The sequence below is a fragment of the Vitis riparia genome, chromosome 18 (assembly GCF_004353265.1).
Source record: "Vitis riparia cultivar Riparia Gloire de Montpellier isolate 1030 chromosome 18, EGFV_Vit.rip_1.0, whole genome shotgun sequence".
In the NCBI taxonomy this organism is placed as follows: Eukaryota; Viridiplantae; Streptophyta; class Magnoliopsida; order Vitales; family Vitaceae; genus Vitis; species Vitis riparia.
The window spans coordinates 12,608,309-12,629,821 of record NC_048448.1 but is presented as its reverse complement, the minus strand read 5'-3'; the positions used below and the strand labels follow the sequence as shown (position 1 = coordinate 12,629,821).

Genomic DNA, 21,513 nt, shown 5'->3' with positions numbered 1-21,513 from the left:
TTACATAAAAGATTAAAACTACAACTTGAATAAATTGAATCTATGTCCATGAAACCTAAAAATTATGACTAAAACACTCATTTTTCATTTTTGGTGTTATGGGATGAGGGGAAGAAAATAGAATAACCATGCTTTAATCTATGCTGGTATGATTCCATTCATCGTCATGTTGATTAACCATGCTTCCTTGCTTTTATGTCTCATATAATAGCAACCAGAAAGGCCCTCATTTTTCATTTTTGGTGTTATGGGATGAGGGGAAGAAAATAGAATAAATAAAAAGAAAAAAGTATTTAAAAATAAAAAATAAAAAATAGGTTTAAAGTCAATTATTATTATTTTTTTGTTTCATGGTAAAAATCAAATATAAGAAAATTATTTTTATTAATATTTTTTTTCTAGGAATTTTTTGACAAACAAATACAGTCTAAAAGTAATAAGATTTTGTTTTTATTTAAAATTATCTATTATATAAAAATGACACTACTAGTAAAATATAAATTTAAAGCTAAAAATAAATTCAATTAATGTAAATAATTAAATAGAACACAATCTAATATAATTATATAATTTATTTCTAAATTAGTCATTGTTTAATTAAGTCTCAAAATTTTAAAAATTAAAAACTTTTAGAACCAAAATTCAAGAGAGCATACCATTAATTAAAACAATTATTTAATAATATGTGAAATGCAAAATTATCAAAAATTTAATATTATTATAAAAGTTATAATGAATTATATATATATATATATATATAATATAATGAAAGGATAAAAAATAAATTAAGATGTTGTATGCATGACAATAATTAAATTAACTTAAATTAATGCTGTATGTGTGGTGAAAGGTGTATTATATTATATAATACGAGAGCCACGTGGAATCAAAGTATATTAGTACAAACCAATAAGATAGAACTCGGGTTTTACAATGTGGAATCAAAAGATGTATATGTGACTTCACCTAATTAATTATATCTTTTTGGTACCTTGATATGGTGTTTGTGGTTAAATAATGTCAAGTTGTTTAGATTACAAAGGAAAGAAAAACAAAAAAGCTTCAAAGGACTAACAAATTTTGATCATGTTTACATTTTGAAGGCCTACTAAATTTAATTAAGCAAGCATATCTATATTGTACGATTAATAATACATACAATAATGGAGGATTCATTTACTTCATTTTTCTAGTGTCACAACGTTATTATCAATGTATCTTACCATCTTTTCTCATACTTCGTCTAATTTCTTTTTTTTTTTTTAAAAAAAAAAAAATTGTTTATTGGGAGGGTGCATGGGAGATTCAAGGATAAGGTTGAAAGCATGCAACGCACTCTTGGGTAGGGATGGCAATGGGGTGGGTCATTTCGGGTACCCGCCCCGCCCCGCCCCTAATGGGACGGGATATTATTTTCCTAAACGGGTATGGGACGGATTTGAGATTTTTTTTGAAACCCGGGGCGGGTTTGGGTATTGCTCCGCCTCGCCCCGATTATATATAAAATTAAATTTAAAATTTAATTTAATTTAAAATTTAAATTTAATTTAATTTAATTTTTATTTTATTATTTTTAATATATAGATAATAATAAATTATTTTTAATAAAATAAGTTATAAAAAATATAATAATTTAATATTTATAAAATATATTTATTTAATATAATTAAAAATTTTAAAAGTAATTTAAAAAAAATTAAAATTAAAATTAAATAAAAAGTTAAACGGGGGTATGGGAATGTAGCATACCCGCCCGGCCCGGCCCGACCCGTCCCGTCCCATTTAATTTTTTAAATGGGATGGGGATGGGAATTGCTTTAAATAAACGGGACGGGGTTGGGAGGGGGGCGCCCGCCCCGTTGCCATCCCTACTCTTGGGGATGTAAATGGATTAAATTTGGCCCAAGATGACTTTGTGCCATAGAAAATGGCTCAGAGAAAAGACCCATTTTAAACTAGTATGGGAACATGGGCCACTACAACCAATTTAGAACAAGGTATTGCTAATCTCACTTTTTAAGATTAAAGTGTCATTCATAACACGCCGGAACCGGTGTGGAACAAGTGATTACATTTATTTTGTAAAAGATAAAAGATTTGGTTTCTAAATGTGTCTGCAAATATATATATATATATATATATATATATATATATATATATATATATATATATATATATATATATTTTGGAAGAGGTGGTTTGGACTGCGTTTGAAGTCGAATATGTTTGAGGAGAAATAGAAATAGAAATGACTAAGAATTAGAGAAAAGTTAGGAATGGTAGGAGGATGAAGTATCCTAGTCAATTTCTTCTTTGCTAAATTTTGCCATCAATTTTTCAAATAAAATTTCCTTTCCCTTTTTTGTTTATTTATATATTTTAGTTGCTAAATAACCTGTTTGGTCGTTGTTCTTTGAGAACAATTTTAAAAAATAAAGTGAAATAGATAACAATTTTTAAAAAATAAGTAGAAGTTATTTTCACTGGTTATTAAAAATGAAACAAAACATAAAAAAAAAACCATAAAAAAATAAATAAAAGTGATTATGATATGATTCTTTTTCTCTTTTCACCATTTAATACCAATCTTGCTTTTCTAAATTTCTTTATTTTTTTTTTCTAAATTCTTCATTAAACAAATAATTCTAAATCAAATTATATTTTATATATAAAAATAATTTTTACAAATAAGTTTTTTGTTTTTTATTTAAAAAGAATTGCTAAACACTTTCATTTTCATAAAACACTCAAAAATAATTTTTTGTTCTTGAACTTAAAAACAACTTTTTAAAACAATATTCAGAAAACATGGTCAATGGAACCCTAATTTTTCATCTTTTAAGAGTAGAGTGTCATCCTCCTTTTTGGTTGGTAGGATATTGTATAAGAATTTAATTTAATTTTTATTTTATTATTTTTAATATATAGATAATAATAAATTATTTTTAATAAAATAAGTTATAAAAAATATAATAATTTAATTATTTATAAAATATATTTATTTTAATATAATTAAAAATTTTAAAAGTAATTTAAAAAAAATTAAAATTAAAATTAAATAAAAAGTTAAACGGGGCGGGTATGAGAATGTAGCATACCTGCTCGGCCCGGCCCGGCCAGTTGCGTCCCATTTAATTTTTTAAATAGGACGGGGATGAGAATTGCTTTAAATAAACGGGAAGGGGTTGGGAGGGGGGTGCCCCGCCCCGTTGCCATCCCTACTCTTGGGGATGTAAATGGATCAAATTTGGCCCAAGATGACTTTGTGCCATAGAAAATGGCTCAGAGAAAAGACCCATTTTAAACTAGTATGGGAACATGGGCCACTACAACCAATTTAGAACAAGGTATTGCTAATCTCACTTTTTAAGATTAAAGTGTCATTTATAACACGCCGGAACCGGTGTGGAACAAGTGATTACATTTATTTTGTAAAAGATAAAAGATTTGGTTTCTAAATGTGTCTGCAAATATATATATATATATATTTTGGAAGAGGTGGTTTGGACTGCGTTTGAAGTCGAATATGTTTGAGGAGAAATAGAAATAGAAATGACTAAGAATTAGAGAAAAGTTAGGAATGGTAGGAGGATGAAGTATCCTAGTCAATTGCTTCTTTGCTAAATTTTGCCATCAATTTTTTAAATAAAATTTCCTTTCCCTTTTTTGTTTATTTATATATTTTAGTTGCTAAATAACCTGTTTGGTCGTTGTTCTTTGAGAACAATTTTAAAAAATAAAGTGAAATAGATAACAATTTTTAAAAAATAAGTAGAAGTTATTTTCACTGGTTATTAAAAATGAAACAAAACATAAAAAAAAAAACCATAAAAAAATAAATAAAAGTGATTATGATATGATTCTTTTTCTCTTTTCACCATTTAATACCAATCTTGCTTTTCTAAATTTCTTTATTTTTTTTTTCTAAATTCTTCATTAAACAAATAATTCTAAATCAAATTATATTTTATATATAAAAATAATTTTTACAAATAAGTTTTTTGTTTTTTATTTAAAAAGAATTGCTAAACACTTTCATTTTCATAAAACACTCAAAAATAATTTTTTTTTCTTGAACTTAAAAACAACTTTTTAAAACAATATTCAGAAAACATGGTCAATGGAACCCTAATTTTTCATCTTTTAAGAGTAGAGTGTCATCCTCCTTTTTGGTTGGCCGGATATTGTATAAGATAAAATAATAAAGAATATTATATTTTATCCTATGTTTGGTTGGTAATGAGGTAGGGTAAGGTATCACGTTACTTATCATATCCTATGTTTAATCTAAGCTGGTGAAACCTAAAAATTATTATTAAAGCACTTTAGAATACTTTGTTGGTGAAAAAAATAGAATAAATGTGTACATATAATAAAAGACTTAACTCATTTATGTGTTAAAAAATTAAATTTTATTTATTTTTAAATTCATTTAAAATGAAATATTATTATTATTATTATTATTTTTCAATGACTATTTTTTAATCATTACCTATTTCAAAGGTGAATATAAATACTTAAAAATGAGTATAAATTATTTATTTCAAAACTTTTAGTATACTTCTTATAAATTTACCACATTTATTATTAAGTTTTTTATTTTAATTATATAATTTATTATAAATAATGAGTTATTTATATGTTGATTTATTATTAAACAAAATTTAGCTTTATTCTAGCTCCCAAATAAATAATGAAAACTATTTAGGATATGGTGGATTCTTGAAAAATACTAAGAAAAGAGAAAAAAAAAGAAGAAAATTTATTCTATTTTATTTAAATAATTTGAAAAATAAGATAGAAAAAAAAGGTATTATAAATGTTTTTAAATATCCTGAATATATATATTTATTAAAATTTTAACGTTATTTCTTTCAAAGTTTTTTTGGCTTTCTAATCTCTGCTCTTAGAAACGTTTTTAGTAACTAAATCTAATATATATTATTTAAAATGTATTATAATGATTGCAATTTTGCAACGGAAATGAGACTACTTTCAAGATTTCGCTTCCCGCTACTCTCTGCCTCTCTTTTTCTGTCATCCATCCCCGTGTTCACTTCTTTAGTTGAGAATAGTTTCTTGTGGATTTGAATTTCAATTGGAGAAGCCTTCGAACAACAATGAAGAGGAAGAATTGTAATTGCTTCGTTGACGATGATGAATTAGAGGTTGTTTGTTAGGGTGAATTCACAATATTCCAACAAGCACCATAATTTTTCTACAATTTCTTTGTGCAAAATTAAATAAGCAATAGAAACTAGCATTAATAAATAAATAAATAAACTCATGCAACAGAAAAATAAATCAGACACCAGAATTTTTACATGGAAATCTATCTAATGCGAAGGAAAACACCACGGGACCTAGTCCAGTTCAAACTTCCACTATCGACAATAATGGATTACACATGTCTTCTCTTGAATAATCTCTAGAGGCTGCCAAATACATCAAGAGCACATATAGCCTTGAATTATACGATCTCTCTTGAAAAAAAAAACAAAGAAAAATTGGAGAAAGTATACTAAAAATGTCGTTATTGTTCACAGGCAGTAACACTAGTTCTCGAGCTCAAAATTTGATCTCCACCGTTCAGATTCTAGCTACTCGAGTTTCAAACCTCTTCTCCAAATTTCAACTCAATCGGACCACAAATGAAGTGGGATCGACTTGTTGATGAAATCTGGGAAGATGCGTTTTTTTTTCTCTCTGTTTTTTTTTTCTTTTCCCGATTTTTTTTTTTTTTAATGTAACTGACTTGGTCCCCAATCCTATGGGACCCACTCCCTCACATACGAGGAAACCCAACAAATCTTCTCCTCTCGACTATGTGAGGAGCTCTACCAAGCCTGCTTGCTTTCTACAAAATTGTACTTTCTCTGTAGGTATTGGTTTTGTCATCATATCTGATCCATTCTCATCAGTATGGATTTTCTCAAGGCAAAACAATTTCATCTCTAGTGCATCATGAATCCAATGATATCTCATGTAAATATGCATGGATCTAGAGTGAAAAGTAGGATTCTTACTTAGATGAATAACATTCTGACTATCACAATAGAGTAGATACCTTTCTTGCTGTAGACCCAATTTTTGTAGGAACTTCTTCATCCACAGTAATTCATTGCTAGCTTCAGTGATAGCAATATACTTAGCCTTCGTGGTTGACAAAGCAACACATTTCTGTAACCTTGATTGCCATGACACTGTTCCCCCTAAAAAAGTGATCAAATAACTAGAAATAGACTTTCTGGAATCAACATCCCCAACCATATCTGTATCTGTGCATCCTACAAGAACAGGTTTGTCAGTCCCAAAACATAAACATGTCTTAGAAGTATCCATCGGATACTTGAGAATCCATTTCACTACAACCCAGTGTGTTTTGCCAAGATTAGAAAGGAACCTGCTGACAACTTTAACAACATGAACAATATCAGGCCTCGTGCACACCATGGCATACATCAAGCTACTCACGACTGATGTATAGGGCATCTTTCACATTTCTTTTTTTTCTTTCTCACTTGAAAGATTTTGTTTGGAACTTAGCTTTAGATGACTTCCAAGTGGAGAACTCTCTGGTTTTGCTTTGCGCATGTTGAACTTGTCTAAAACCTTCTCAATATCGATTTCTTGAGATAGCCACTATTTTCCATTCGTCTTATCTCAAGAAATCTTTATACCAAGAATTTGACTTGTAGACCCTAAGTCTTTCATTTCAAATGACTTGCTCAACTCTTTTTTCAGTTTATCAATTTTACCAGTATCACAACCAACAATCAACATGTCATCCACATATAGCAAAAGAATAATAAATTCACCATCAGAGAATTTCTTCACAAACACATAATGGTTAGAAATAGTTTTATCATACCTATGCTCAACCATGAAGGAATCAAATTTCTTGTACCGTCTCGGTGCCTGCTTGAGACCATACAAGCTCTTCTTCAGTCGACACACTAAGGCTTCCTTGCCTTTGATTGTAAACCCTTTTGGTTGCTCCATATATATTTCCTCCTCTAAGTCACCATGGAGGAAAACAGTCTTCATATCAAGTTGTTCAATCTCTAGATTCATACTGGAAGCCAAACCGAACACAACTCGAATCGAAGACATCTTAACTACGGGCGAGAAAATCTCTTCAAAGTCAATGCATTTCTTCTGACTAAAATCCTTCACAACCAATATTGCCTTGTACCTTGGCTATGATCTGTTTGGTTCAAGGTTCCTTTTCAGCACCCATTTATTCTTCAATGCTCTCCTACCCTTAGGACTCCATCAATTCATAAATGTTGTTCTTATGCAAGGATTTCATCTCTTCATACATAGCTCTCAACCACTCTTTTTTCTCGTCATGCAATAGAACTTCTTGATAATTTTTTGGCTCTCCCCAATAAGAAAGCAACAAATACTCATCACTAGTATACCTTCTAGAAGGTTGGCACTCTCTAGTAGATCTTCTTAACTGTGTTTCAGTAGGCAACTCTAAAGTAGCTTGTTTTTGCTGCTATTCTAGGCCATCATTCTAAACTGTAAGATTTTCTTCTACATCATCAACTGCAGACTCATCATTTCTGTAAACTATATCAACATGTTCTTCTTGCACAACTTCCCTGTGTTCATCATGTCCCATAAAGTTAGGAGATATTGTACCCAAATCAACGTGTTCTTCACTGAAAGACTTTAGCTTCTTATCTTGATCCAAGACTTCAATGATTTGATCTTTAAAGAAGACAACGTCTCTACTTCTTATAATTTTTTTGATAGCCGGATCCCATAACCTGTACCCAAACTCTTCATTTGAATAACCCAGGAGGATATACTATTTAGTCTTGCTATCAAGGTTGGACCGCTTGTCTCTAGGAACATGAACAAATGTCTTGTAGCCAAACACTCTCAAGTGCTCAAAGGAAACAAAATTTCTTGTCCAAACCCTCCCTGGAATATCACCCTCTAAAGAATATGATGGAGACAGATTAATCAAATCCATGGTTGTCCTCACGGCCTCACCCCAAAAAGACTTAGGCAATTTTGCATGAGAGAACATACACCTGATTCTATCACAGATGGTTCTATTCATTCTCTCAGCTACACCATTTTGCTGCGGGGTCTTATGAACCGTCTTCTTAAGCTTGATGCCATGAATTTTGCAATATTGCTCAAATGGCCCCCTATATTCACCACCATTGTTTGCTCTGACAGATTTTAACTAATTGTCAGTTTGCCTCTCAACCTTCACATGAAAATATTTGAATACATCAAGTACCTAGTCTTTAGATTTCAAAGCATATGCCTACACTTTTCTTGAATGATCATCAATAAAAGTCACATAATAAAGTGCACCACTAAGAGTATTACTTTGCATAGTACAAATATAAGTGTGAACTAAATCAAGAATATCTGGTTTTCTACGTGAAGGAAATCTACGAAATGCAACTCTACTTTACTTTCCAGACATGTAATGTGTACAAGGTAATAATGATGTACCTTTAACTGGTAGAAACTTCTTTATAGCAAGAACCTAAGTCAATTTTCACTTATGTGACCAAGCCGCTTATGTCATAGCTCAATAGAGGCTTCATTCTCAACAATGTTCACATTTTCCTTGACTAGTCTCACTTCTGTCTTATGGAGAGTATTGTTTTTCTTCCCCTTAGCTAAAACAAGAGAACCCTTAGTAAGCTTCCACTTACCATTTCCAAGGCGACTATGGTAGCCCTTATCATCAAGCTTCCCAACAGAGATCAAACTAAAGCTCATTTCAGGAACATGTCTAACATCTTTCAAAACCAATTTGCACCCAATGCTAGTTTCTAGCTCTACATCTCCCATGCCAACAATTTCACATTTTAATTCATTTCCCATCCTAACCCAGCCAAAATTGCCATTGGTGTAGGAAGATAAGAAATCTCTACGTGCAGTGATATGAAACGACGCTATTGTATCAACCACCTAAGTGGAATCCTAGCATGCAAAGTTTACACACATATTATCACAAGCAATGATCGTATCACCATCAGATGCAACTGCTATAATGTCTTTGTCCTCTTTTTATTCTTCACATTTTCCTTTAAACTGTTCTCTTCTGAATTTTTTGCACTCTCTTTTAATGTGCACTGACTTACCACAATAAAAACACTTTATCTCTTTTCGGGACTGTGACTTTCCTTTTGACTTGTCACGCTTATAATTATTGGAAGGTTTTCTACTTTTACTTTTTCTCCGTCTCTCTATAACAAGTGCTTCTGTATTAGAGGAAATACCTAACTTTTTTCTTCTTGCCTCTTCATTAAACATGTTGTCTTTTACCATGTTGACAGTTATCACACCATTTGAGGTTGAATTACTCAAGGATACCACCAAAGTTTCCTAATTGTCTGGTAAGGAACTCAACAAAAGTAAAGTTTGTACCTCATCATCTAGCTCAAGCTTCATGGTAGACAACTCATTCAACAATCCCTGAAAATTACCGAGATGCTCTACGACACTATTACCATACTTGTATTTTAAATTCACAAGCCTTCTTATCATAAAGGCTTTATTCTGTGCAGTCTTATCTCATAAAGACTCTCTAATTTCTACCAAAGGCTATATACATCAACTTCCTTGGCTACATGATGGAAGACACTCTGATCAACCCACTACCTAACCTGTCCAATAGTTTTCCTATTTAATTTCTTCCACTCATCCTTAGTTGTAGTAACTGACTTATAACTCTTATATTCAATGAGCTCAAACAACTCTTTGCAATATAGAATATCCTTCATCCTAGTATTCCAAATTGAATAATTGGAAGCTGAGTTTAATCATTCCATTGCCAGCCTCCTCCATTTAATTCATACAAGAGATCCCACTGCTAATCAACTTGGCTTTCATACCACTTGTTAGGGTGAATTCACAATATTCCAACAAACACTAGAATTTTTCTATCATTTCTTTGTGCAAAATTAAATATGCAATAACAACTAGCAGCAATAAACAAATAAACTCATGCAACAAAAAAAATAAATCGGACACCATAATTTTTACGTGGAAAACCCTTTAATGCGAAAGGAAAAGCCATGAGACCTAGTCCAGTTCAAACTTCCACTATCAACAATAATGGGTTACACCTGTCTTCTCTAGAATAATATCTAGAGGTTGTTGTTGGCAGATCGGAGAGTTGGCTGCGTCCATCAACTCCCCTTGTGTTCGTCGTGGGCACTTGGGTGAATGCACTATAAGGTTAGGGTATGCACCTTTCCTATAAGCAATTGCTTTTAGGAGAGTTGGTAGCGCCTGAGGTCCTACAAGTGGTATCAGAGCCGAGGTCTCGGGTTCGAACCCCAAGGGTGTCGCTGGGGGCGAGATTGTTAGCAGATTGGAGAGTTGACTGCGTCCATCAACTCTCCTTGTGTTCGCCGTGGGCGTTTGGGTGAATGCACTATAAGGTTAGGGTATGCGTCTTTCCTACAAGCAATTGCTTTTAGGAGAGTTAGTAGCGCCTGAGGTCCTACAGTTGCCAAATACATCAAGAGCACATATAGCCTTGAACAATACAATCTCTCTTGGCCAAAAAACAAAAAAAAAAATGAGAAAGTATACCAAAAACGTTGTTATTGTTCACAGGAAGTAACACCAGTTCCCAAGCTCAAAATCTGATATCCACCGTTCAGATTATAGCTATTTGAGTTTCAAACTTCTCTTTCAAATTTCAATTCGATCGGACCACAGATGAAACAAGATCGATTTGTTGATGAAATCTGGGCAGATGCGTTTTTTTTTTTCTCTCTGTTTTTTTTTAATGTTAATGACTTGGTCCCCAAGAATATGGGGCCCACTTCCTCACATATGAGGAAAAAAAAATTATTTTAAATATTTTCCTGAAAATTTTAAAATATATATATATATTTATTAAAAATTTAACGTTATTGTTTTTTTGGCTTTCTAATCCATGCTCTTTGAAACGTTTTTAGTAACTAAATCTAATATATATTATTTAAAATGTATTATAATGATTGCAATTTTGCAACGGAAAGGAGACTACTTTCAAGATTTCGCTCTGTGCTGGCGCTCGCTCTCTGCCTCTCTTTTTCTGTCATCCATTCCCATGTTCACTTCTTCAGTTGAGAATAGTTTCTTGTGGATTTGAATTTCAATTGGAGAAGCCTTGGAACAACAATGAAGAGGAAGAATCGTAATCGTTTCGTCCACGATGATGAATTTGAGGTTGCTAACATCTTTCTACAGATTCCTCACGTAATCTTTGAATCTGAGTCTCGTCTTCCATTGACTTGGGGCTTTAGGAGGAAGATATCGACCATTAATCCAAGTTTGTCTTTGGTTCATACATGTGTGAATGTTTCTAGTCCTGCCACGCCGCTCTCCTTCTTCCCCAGCGAATTAAATGGGAATTAAATGGGAAATGTAAGCGCATTTTATATCAAAAGGTATAGTTCATAACTCCTCTGGTTTTTTGACAGTTTACTTTTTTCTATTTCTGATTTTCTTTTTTGTCGTTCTATATTTTTGAAATTTCGTGTCTTATATTTTTTTTTTTTATGAATTATTGAAATTTTTTTTTGACATTTTGGGGATTTCTTGTTTCTACAGAAGAAGGAAGATTTGTTGAAGATGGTGGACGGTTCGACTCATTAGAAAGAGTTTCTAAAATTGGTGAGTTTGTGGATTTGTCTTTTTCTTGATTTTTTTTTTTTTTCAAAATAGGTATGATCATCAAATTGTTTCTAATATTTCCTTAAAATCCAATCAGGAAATCGAGAATGTGAAGCTGTTGTGCAGCACGTTGAAAGCTCTCAACTTAGAATTGAAGGCAAGAAAACAACAAGTAATTTTTTTTAGTTTTTTTTTTCTTTTTTTCTTGAACTTTTCGGAATTGGGATTTGAACTCATTTGAACTTTACTTTGGTGATAACAGTTGAATCTTAATACGACAATAGCCGAAGCTAGAGTGGAGAGTGTGGAACAAGTCGATCTTCAATAACCATTTCCACTCCTCCTTCGCCACTCTGCCCAAACTAAAGCTTTGGTGCCATCTACAGCGGGGTCAGATGTGGTCTACCCTATTTCGGGACCAAACCTGAGTCCGTCGCTGGATCTCAACCTCAACATAGCTCTCAATTTCGATACCACACAACTGAAGAGGTTGCAACTGCTCAAGCTAGGAAGAAGAAGTTTCAGATTTAACAAGTGAAGAAACCCCAAGACGGTCGGTTGTAATATGTGGCTTATATTGAGTGAAAGACATATGAAGAGAAAAAAAGAGGAAATGATGGAGTGATGACATTTGCCATTCAAGTTTGTATTTCTATTGTTGAGGGCGAACGATAGGTTGGGGGGTGCGGGGGGCAATGCCCCTCATGGTACAATTTAGGGGTATTTTTGGAATTTTTATTATCTAAGGGTTAGTATAAATACTTTTTTATGTAACTCTAATGTGAGATATAGTGAAAGTCTTCTTCCCTGTTCCCGTGAACATAGACAATTTATCGAGCCACATTAAATCTGTGTGTTTTTCTTTTCGTTTTCTCTAATTTTCACCATAAATCATTGCACGGAAATCAACACGGTTCAAGTCCCTCTATCCTCTCTTTTGGTTAGCGGTTCAAAATTCATTATATGTAACACATGGACCTTAGGGTTGGCCACATTTGATCCAGCAGTAGATGACACCAAAGCACTGGCTTAAGCAAGAGCGGTGAAGGGAGAGTGGCAATGAGTGTTGACTGTTGAGGATGGAATAAGAAAAAGGAAAATAGAAAAAGGGATCCTCTGTTTTGATTTAAAGGGCTCTTTCTGTTTTCTTATATTCCATGGACTTTTGTCCTGATTTGTAAAAGAGAATAAATCACTAGCCAAGTGATTTACTCTGGATTTGAATATGCAGTACAGGTGAGTCCCTCACCAGACAGACTCATGAAAGCTATAAATAAGTGGGGTTCACAATCCAAATTGTTTAAGGAATTGACTGCTTGTTACTTAAATAGACATCCATATTGTATCGTTTAAATGTGGACGTGGAAAACTGATGATTGCATAGAAAATTTGGTGAGATTAAACAGCTACTTTTCCTTACAATTTCCTACTCAATTTCCTCTTTACTGAATTTTGCCGTTAATTTTTTAAAAATAAATTTTCCTTTCCCTTTTTTGTTTATATATATAGTTTCAGAAATTTTAATTACTAATTTTTCAGCTTTAAAAGTAGAGTGACATCCTCTCCTTAAAGTCTAAGAGTAATCAAAATTCACATGACATACTTTCTTACTTTTGTTTTTAAAAGGAAACAAATAATAATGCATTTTATTATGGAACAAAAACTCATTAAAAACTTAGTAATTTTTAGGTTATCTTTAGTTCAATAGAAAAAAAAAATAAAAAAAATGATTTTCGCATGTTTGATTATTATAAAAAAAAATTCAAAGAAAATTAAATATAATTAAAATTAGTTAAAAAATTATATATTTTTAAATTATTTAATTTTTGTATTGATAATTTAAAACAATTAAAATAAGTTTGAAGTGATAAATAAAAATAATTTCATTTTAATAAAAGAATTTAAAGTTAGGTTTGGTTCCAAAAAAATTTGAGGGAAAATGTAAGGGAAAAAATAGAAAAAAAAAAAGTAAAAAAAGTAAAAAAAAAAATAAATAAAATAAATAAAATAAAAAATAAAATTAAAGTCATTAAATTATTTTTATTTGAAAGTTAGAGATATTGATATTGAGAAAACAATTGGATCGGGCTTTGACCATCTCATTTGAAAACCAATTGGTGTTTTATAAGGACAAGTCAAATCTTTTATGACATTTGACATCATACCCTATACGCTATAAAGATGAATTTGGAATGTTTTAAAATTTTTGAAAGCAGAGACATTGATATTGAGAAAATAATTAGATTGAGTTTTGACCATCTCATTTGGAAACCAATTGGTATTTTATGAGGGTAGGTTAAATCTTTTATGACATTCGACATCACCCTATAAGCTGTAAGGATGGATTTGAAATGTTTTAAAAAATTTAAAAGTTAGAGATATTGATAATGAGAAAACAAATTGATCAGACTTTGATCATCTCATTTGAAAACCAATTGATATTTTATGAGTGTAGGTCAAACCTTTTATGACATTCAACATTACACCCTATAGGCTGTAAGGATGGATTTGAAATGTTGAGCTTTGATTTGACAATAAAGAGCTTATATTACCAAAAAATAGGAAGAAGAAAAAATTATCAAAGACCAAAAGAAGGTAAAGAATGTTGAAGGTAGCAAAAGATGTTAATAGGTAGCAAAACATATCATGCCAATAGGATACAACGCCTCCTACATGTGACTGAATATTCAAATAGGGGTTTTATTTTATTTTTAATCAAGTCCAAAAAGATCTTGTATTGAGATCCATAGTATCAATATTAATATAAATAAATTATGAGTTTATGTATGTTTTAAATCAAATATTCTCTTAAAAATATTTAATGAGTATTTATTTATTTATTAAATTATGAATCATTATAAGAGGACACTAAAATCAATTGATATGTATAAGAGATTTACCAAACATAATCATAGAATATATATGAATGATAACTCTGAACAGATATAAGAAGAAGCTTAAGGACCTCCACATCAAACTCCCTACTGTAAATAAATTTGAGAAAGACTTTGAATTTCGAATCTTTACTTTATTTTAAGATAAAATAAAAATGTTAATATAAAAATAATAGAAAAAAAAAAAGTGTTTGTCAGATTTTAGATTAAATATATATATATTTAGAATTTATTCCGAAAACAAGATAATTTTTAAAAATATATTTAGACTGTTTTCAGTTATTTTTGGTCTAAAAAAACACAAAAAAAAATGAATTGGTAATTTTTATGTTGCAGATAAAAATAATGTTTTCATTGAGAAAATTATTTTTCGTATATAAATTTTTAAACAGGATTTTATACTGTTTTTAAATATGAAAATTGCTAAAAGAGTGCAGAAGTGCATTGAATTGTACGTTAGGAATACGATGGAATCAAGAAGAAAGGCCGAGAGTCCAAGCCCAGTGAAGCCCGTATAATCTTGGGCTAAAAGCCTACATAAGGTTGACTTAAGTTGATAAATTTGAAAAGGATTCCAGTTTCTTTGGACAAGCTTAGGGATGGCAACGGGGCGAGCCCGCCTCTAATGGGACGAGGTTTAAATTTTATAAACGGGTATGAGATTTTTTTTTAAACCCGGGGCGGGTTCGGGTATTGCCCCATCCCGCCCCGTTTACATATAAAATTAAATTAAATTTAAAATTTAAAAATAATTTAATTTAAAATTTTATTTTACTACTTTTAATATATAGATAATAATAAAAAATTTAATAAAATAAGTTATAAAAATATAATAATTTTATTATTTATAAAATATATTTATTTTAATATGATTAAAAAATTTTAAAGTAATTTTTTTTTTAAAAAAAAAAAAGCTAAACGAGGATGGGAATTATTTTTAATAAACGGGGCGGGGTTGGGATGGGAGCGACTCATATCAAACCCGCTCCGTTGCCATTCCTAGACAGGCTAACATAAGGTTGCCCAAATGAACTTGGACCGGAAGGATAGGATTGAAAACACACAAAAAATTACCAAATATATATATATAATTGTGAAAAAAAAAATGTCCCTTTGAATTCTCTCACATTCATTCTAAAATTAAAACTTCTAATAACCATAAATGTTTAATAAGAGTCAACTACTTAAATATAAAAATTAAGTTAAACTCAAAATAAAATATATTTTAATTAAATTTTAAAAATTAAATCAAATCAAATTTAGATTTTAGAAGCTATGTGAAATTAAGTTTCCTTTCAAACAATAGCAAGAGTCCTTGGATTTATAGATCTTTAGTTTGTGAGGATCAAACTCTAGTCATAATCCATTCAGGATTTTAATTTTAATTTTCTCAAACTTTTAAGCTTGTGAAAAAACAAACTTTAATCCTAATCCAACTTAGGGTTTTAGAGTTAGAATCCTAATCGACTTCCTATATAAACTTTTTCCGATAGAAAATAGGTTTTTAAAATTTTATTTAAAAACTAGGATGTTTTTTTTAGATTATATTTTTTGGGAAATATTTTTGTTAAAAAAGAAAAGAAAAAAAAAAGAAGCCAGTCTTTGGTGGTTTAAAAAATGGGATCATTTTTGTAGGATGAAACCATATTTTTATCATTTGAAGACTTATAGTGGAGGATTTGTCTTGGAACATGGCATTCTTAGCCCAGTCTCAAGGTCAGAAAACACCTCAAAAAACTTGAGAACCATCGCTAACGTCTTCTCATCTGGCAACAAAAATTCTCAGCTTGCAGTTGTGCAGTTTTGGAAAACCGCACATTATCACGGAACAAAATATCTAATACTATACTTTTAATATTTTCATCAAAATATCTGTAATATAGGGTTACTGATTCTACTCCTTTCCAGATATGATAATTTTTTTTAACTATTTCTTCTTTATATTTGTTCAAATCCCAATTCCGAAAAATTCCAGAAGAAAAAATAAAAAAAAGGTAAACTATCAAAAAACCAGAGGAGTTATGAACTATACCTTTTTATATGAAACCTTTGTGCGCTTACATTTCCCATCCGATTCGCTAGGGAAGAAGGAGAGCGGCGTGGTAGGACTGGAAACATTCGCACATGTAGAAGCCAAAGACAAGCTTGGATCAATGGCCGATCTCTTCCTCCTAAAGCCCCAAGTCAATGGAAGACGAGACTCGAATTCGAAGATTATGTGAGGAATATGTAGAAGGATGTCAACAACCTCAAATTCATCATAGTCAACGAAGCGATGACGATTCTTCCTCTTCATTGTCGTTCCAAGGTTTCTCAAATTGAAATTTAAATCCACAAGAAACCATTCTCAACTGAAGAAGTGAACACGGGGATGGATGACAGAAAAAGAGATGCAGAGAGCGAGCGCCAGCTGGGAGCGAAATCTTGAAAGTAGTTTCTTACCGTTGCAAAATTGCAATCATTATAATGTATTTTAAATAATATGTATTAGATTTAGTTACTAGAAACGTTTCTAAGAGCAGGGATTAGAAAGCCAAAAAAGCATTGAAAGAAATAACGTTTAATTTTAAATAAATATATTTTTTTAAAACTTTCTTTTTTTTTTTCAGAAAAATATTTAAAAACATTTATAATACCTTATTTCATTTTTTTTTTCTATCTCATTTTTCAAATTATTTAAATAAAATAGAATAACTTTTCTTAATATTTTTTTCTTTTTTCTTTTCTTAGTATTTTTCAAGAATCCACCGTATCCTAAATAGTTTTCATTATTTATTTGGGAGCTAGATAAAGCTAAATTTTGTTTAATCATAAATCTACATATAAATAACTCATTATTTATAATAAATTATATAATTAAAATAAAAAAATAATGATAAATGTGGTAAATTTATAAGAAGTATTCTAAAAGTTTTGAAATAAATAATTTATACTAATTTTTAAGTATTTATATTCACCTTTGAAATACGTAATGATTAAGAAATAGTTATCGAATAAATAATAATAATAATAATAATATTTCATTTCAAATGAATTTAAAAATAAATAAAATTTAACTTTTTTAACACATAAATGAGTTAAGTCTTTTATTATATGTACACATTTATTATATATTTTTTACCAACAAAGTATTTTAAAGTGCTTTAATCATAATTTTTAGGTTTTATCGGCTTAAATTCAATTTATTCAAGTTGTAGTTTTAATCTTTTATGTAAAAATAAATACTTATTTTATAGTTTTTAAAATTTATATTAATATTATAAAATCCAAAGAAAGTAAATTTTTTTAAATTTTTGTACATATATGAAAGAATTTAAAGTTATGTTTGACTCTAGAAAAATTGGAGGGAAAATATAAGGGAAAAAAATAGAAAAAAAATAAAAAATAAAATTAAAGTGTTAAATTATTTTTATTTGTTATTTCAAACTTATTTTAATTGTTTTAACTTATCAATATAAAAATTAAATAATTTAAAATATATAAAATTTAACTAATTTTAATTATATTTAATTTTATTTGAATTTTTTTTATAATAATCAAACATAAAAAAATCTTTAAAATTTTTTTTTTCTTTGGAACTAAACATAACTTAAAAATTACAAACTTTTTAATGAGTTTTTGTTCCATAATAAAATGCATTATTATTTTTTTTTCTTTTAAAAGTAAAAGTAAGAAAGTATGTCATGTGAATTTTGATTGCTATTAGACTTTAAGGAGAGGATGCTACTTTTAAAGCTGAAAAATTAGTGATTAAAATTTCTGAAAATATATATATAAACAAAAATTTAGTAGAGGAAATTGAGTAGGAGACTTCATCCTCTTAACATTCCTAGATTGTCTCTAATTCTATTTCTATTTCTATTTCTCAAACACAATCAACTTCAAACCAAACCAAATCTTCCAAAAAATAATAAATAAATAAAACAAATTATATTCGCAAATCTTTTAGAAAATAGATATAATCACTTTTTCAGTTTTTCCAGCCGTTCCTGCGTGTTTTGAATGACGCTTAATCTTAAAAACTGAGACATTCCTTCCATTTCACCTCCTGCTTCCGCTTTTCTCTCTCTCTCGCGCTCCCGCTCTCTCTCTCTCTCTCTCTCTCATCCATTCCCCTTTTTTACTTCTTCAGTCCAGACTTCATCGTTCTTGTTGATTTTGAGTCACAATCTGTGAATCCTTGGAGCCACAATGAAGAGAAAGAGTTGCAGTCCTTGCGACTCTCTCGAGAGCTTCTTTGATGATAATGAATTGGAGGTTTCTGAAATCCTGATCCAAATTCCCCTCATCATCTTCCAAGCTGAGAATCGCAATCGTCTTTTAGTCCCATGGGGCGTTAGGAAGAGAAGATCTGCCATTGATCCTGACTTATATCAGCCTTCTGTTCCTTCATCGTCGTCGCCTCATCTTCCCGGGACTTGTGTGGGTCCGACTTGTGACGATGATGATCCTCAAGCGAAGGTCGAACCTCCCAGCCCTGCCACGCCTCTCTCCTTCTCCCCCAGCGAAACTGATGGCAAGTCTAAGCGCTCTAAGAAGAGTGTTTCATCTAAAAAGGTATCTTTCACAAATATTTCTGATTTCGAAATCATTCGTTTACTGTGAGGTTTCCGTTTTTTTATTTTCCGATTTTTGTTTTCAGTTCTTGATATTTGAAATACTATGTCTTATTAAGTACCCATGTCCTGTTCCTGTATTCAAGGATTGAAATGTCGAAAAATTTCGGCGATATTTATCCGAAATACCGCTTATCGGCCGACAAAATATTCGTCACCGATTATAGGCCGATGGAAATTTCGGTAATTTTCCAAAATATCACCGAATTTATCGGTATTTTTACCGATTTTTCGGGGAATTTCCCGATATTTCCTACCAGTCCAGCCCGCGCACAGGATACAAAATCTGTCCAATTTTTTTTTATAAAAAACATAAGATGTTATTTGGTAATCTGATCATGATTTGCAGGCAAAGGTTGTGTTTTTCAGCCTGGCTCAAAAATCATGGATTTAGGGTTCGTGAAATTTAAATCCAATGGCACAAAAGCAAAGAGACCCTAGAACAGATCCAGAAAACACAGGGAGCAAAAAAAACAAAAGCAATTTTTTTGGTTTTCCTTGGGGGTTTTGCATGGATTTTCTCGGAAATCAAACGAGGATGAATTTTCCCGGAAATCGAATGGAGGATGGATTTTCTTGGGAATCAAACGGGGGTTGCAAAAAAAAATAATAATAATAATAACATGATTAGATTAGTACCTGCGAGGATTGAGAGTGGCAGAGGAAAATAGGGCCTTTTTAGGGATTCTCTCGTCTGGAGGGCAACTTCAGAAAAGGCTTCTTGATGCCCGAGTGAGAGAATAGGGTGGCCTTTTGATTTTTAGATTTAGTAGAGATTAAAAAAAAAATAAAAAAAAATCTGACATCTTTGTGACTACTTTTCTTGTTGTCCAGAAGAAGGAAAATTTGTTGAAGATGGTTGAGGATTTGACTCATCAGAAAGAGTCGCTAAAGACGGTGAGTTTGTTAATCCGAGGGTTTGTTTTTTTCTTGAATATTTTTTTTTTTTTCCAAAAAGGGCATTATCTTTAAATTGTTTCTAATATTTGCTTAAAATTAAATCAGGAAATTGAGAATGTCGAGCGGTTCTACAACCAGTTGAAAGCTCTCAACTCAGAATTAAAGGCAAAAAAACAACAGGTACTTTGAAATAAAACCTTCTCCTTTTTTTAAGGTTTTTTTTTCTCCTCCTGTTGAACTTTTCTGAAGTGGGGTCTAAACTAATTTGAATTTTATTTTGGTGATTACAGTTGAATCTTGATACGGCAATAACCGAAGCCAGAGTGGAGAGCAGAGAGCAAGACCAACATCAACAGCCACTGCCACTCCTCCTTCACGACTCTGCCCCAGCCAGTGCTTTGGTGGCCAACCCTATGGGCCCACGTGTTATACCTGATCTCAACGTCTCCCCGGAGGAGACTCTTGGACCGGAACTAGTTGCGTCGTTGGATCTCAACCTCAGTATTGCTCTGAACGCTGATACCACACAACTGAATAGGGCTGCAGCTGCTCAGGCCAGGAAGAAGAGGCTTCAAATTTACAAAGTGAAGAAACCCAAAGGCGGTTCAAGTCCCTCTATCCTCTCGCTTGGTTAGCGGTTCAAAATTGGTTCATCTCTTCAATGGAAGTTTTATTTTCTTGGAATTTTTATGATGGATCCAATCTCTGATAGAATAGATATACCTTTGTTGTTATATTTCATCTCTTCAACAAATTTAGTAATAAGCAGGATACAAATCAATTTTTTGATGTTATAATTCTTGAATGTACAGTGACTGTCGCAATGCAACAATGTAAACTTGTTTTACCATTCAATTATTAATTTTGGTGTTGCTCTGCTATTTCATCTGTGCTTATATATAGAAGACATGGGGCCATAGCAGTTGAGCATAGCGGTGAATGAAGAGTGGCAATGAGTGTTGACTGTTGAGGATGGAATATGAAAAAGGGATCCTTATGGACTTAGCCAAGTGAGTCCCTCACCAAACAAGCTCGTGAAAGCTACAAATAAGAAGGGCACAATCCAAGTTGTTTAAGGAATTGACTGCTTGTTACTTAAATAGACATCCATATCGTATCGTTTAAATGTGGACATGGAAAACTGATGATTGCATAGAAAATTTGGTGATATTAAACAACTACTTTTCCTCACAATTTCCTCTTTACTAAATTTTGCCATTAATTTTTTAAATAAATTTCCCTTTCCCTTTTTTGTTTATATTTATATTTTCAAAAATTTTAATTACTAATTTTTCAGCTTTAAAAGTAGAGCGACATCCTCTCCTTAAAGTTTAAGAGCAATCAAAATTCATATGACATACTTTCTTACTTTTGTTTTTTAGGTTATCTTTGGTTCAATAGAAAAAAAAATTAAAAAAAGATTTTCTCATGATTGATTATTATAATTTTTT

At 31.1% G+C, this 21,513-nt stretch overlaps 1 protein-coding gene across 2 annotated transcripts; it reads left to right on the top strand.

Annotated features, from left to right (window-relative positions):
- Positions 1–18,703: 18,703 nt before the first annotated feature.
- LOC117907508 lies at positions 18,704–20,859 on the top strand. 2 transcript variants are annotated; one of them, XM_034821058.1, is made up of 4 exons: positions 18,704–19,103; positions 20,000–20,059; positions 20,168–20,242; positions 20,353–20,859. In XM_034821058.1, the coding sequence occupies exons 1-4, from the start codon at positions 18,738–18,740 to the stop codon at positions 20,695–20,697; spliced, it is 846 nt and encodes a 281-aa protein (XP_034676949.1). In that variant the 5' UTR covers positions 18,704–18,737; the 3' UTR covers positions 20,698–20,859. The 2 variants fall into 2 exon arrangements, with proteins under 2 accessions (XP_034676949.1, XP_034676948.1); XM_034821057.1 differs by having other exon boundaries at positions 19,997–20,059.
- The last annotated feature ends 654 nt before the right edge of the window (positions 20,860–21,513 follow it).

Coding starts and splice junctions, on each gene's coding strand:
- LOC117907508 (XM_034821057.1), top strand. CDS start 18,738: ATGAAGAGAAAGAGTTGCAGTCCTTGCGACTCTCTCGAGAGCTTCTTT. Junction 19,104..19,996: donor AGAGTGTTTCATCTAAAAAG/GTATCTTTCACA, acceptor CTTGTTGTCCAG/AAGAAGGAAAATTTGTTGAA. Junction 20,243..20,352: donor TAAAGGCAAAAAAACAACAG/GTACTTTGAAAT, acceptor TGGTGATTACAG/TTGAATCTTGATACGGCAAT.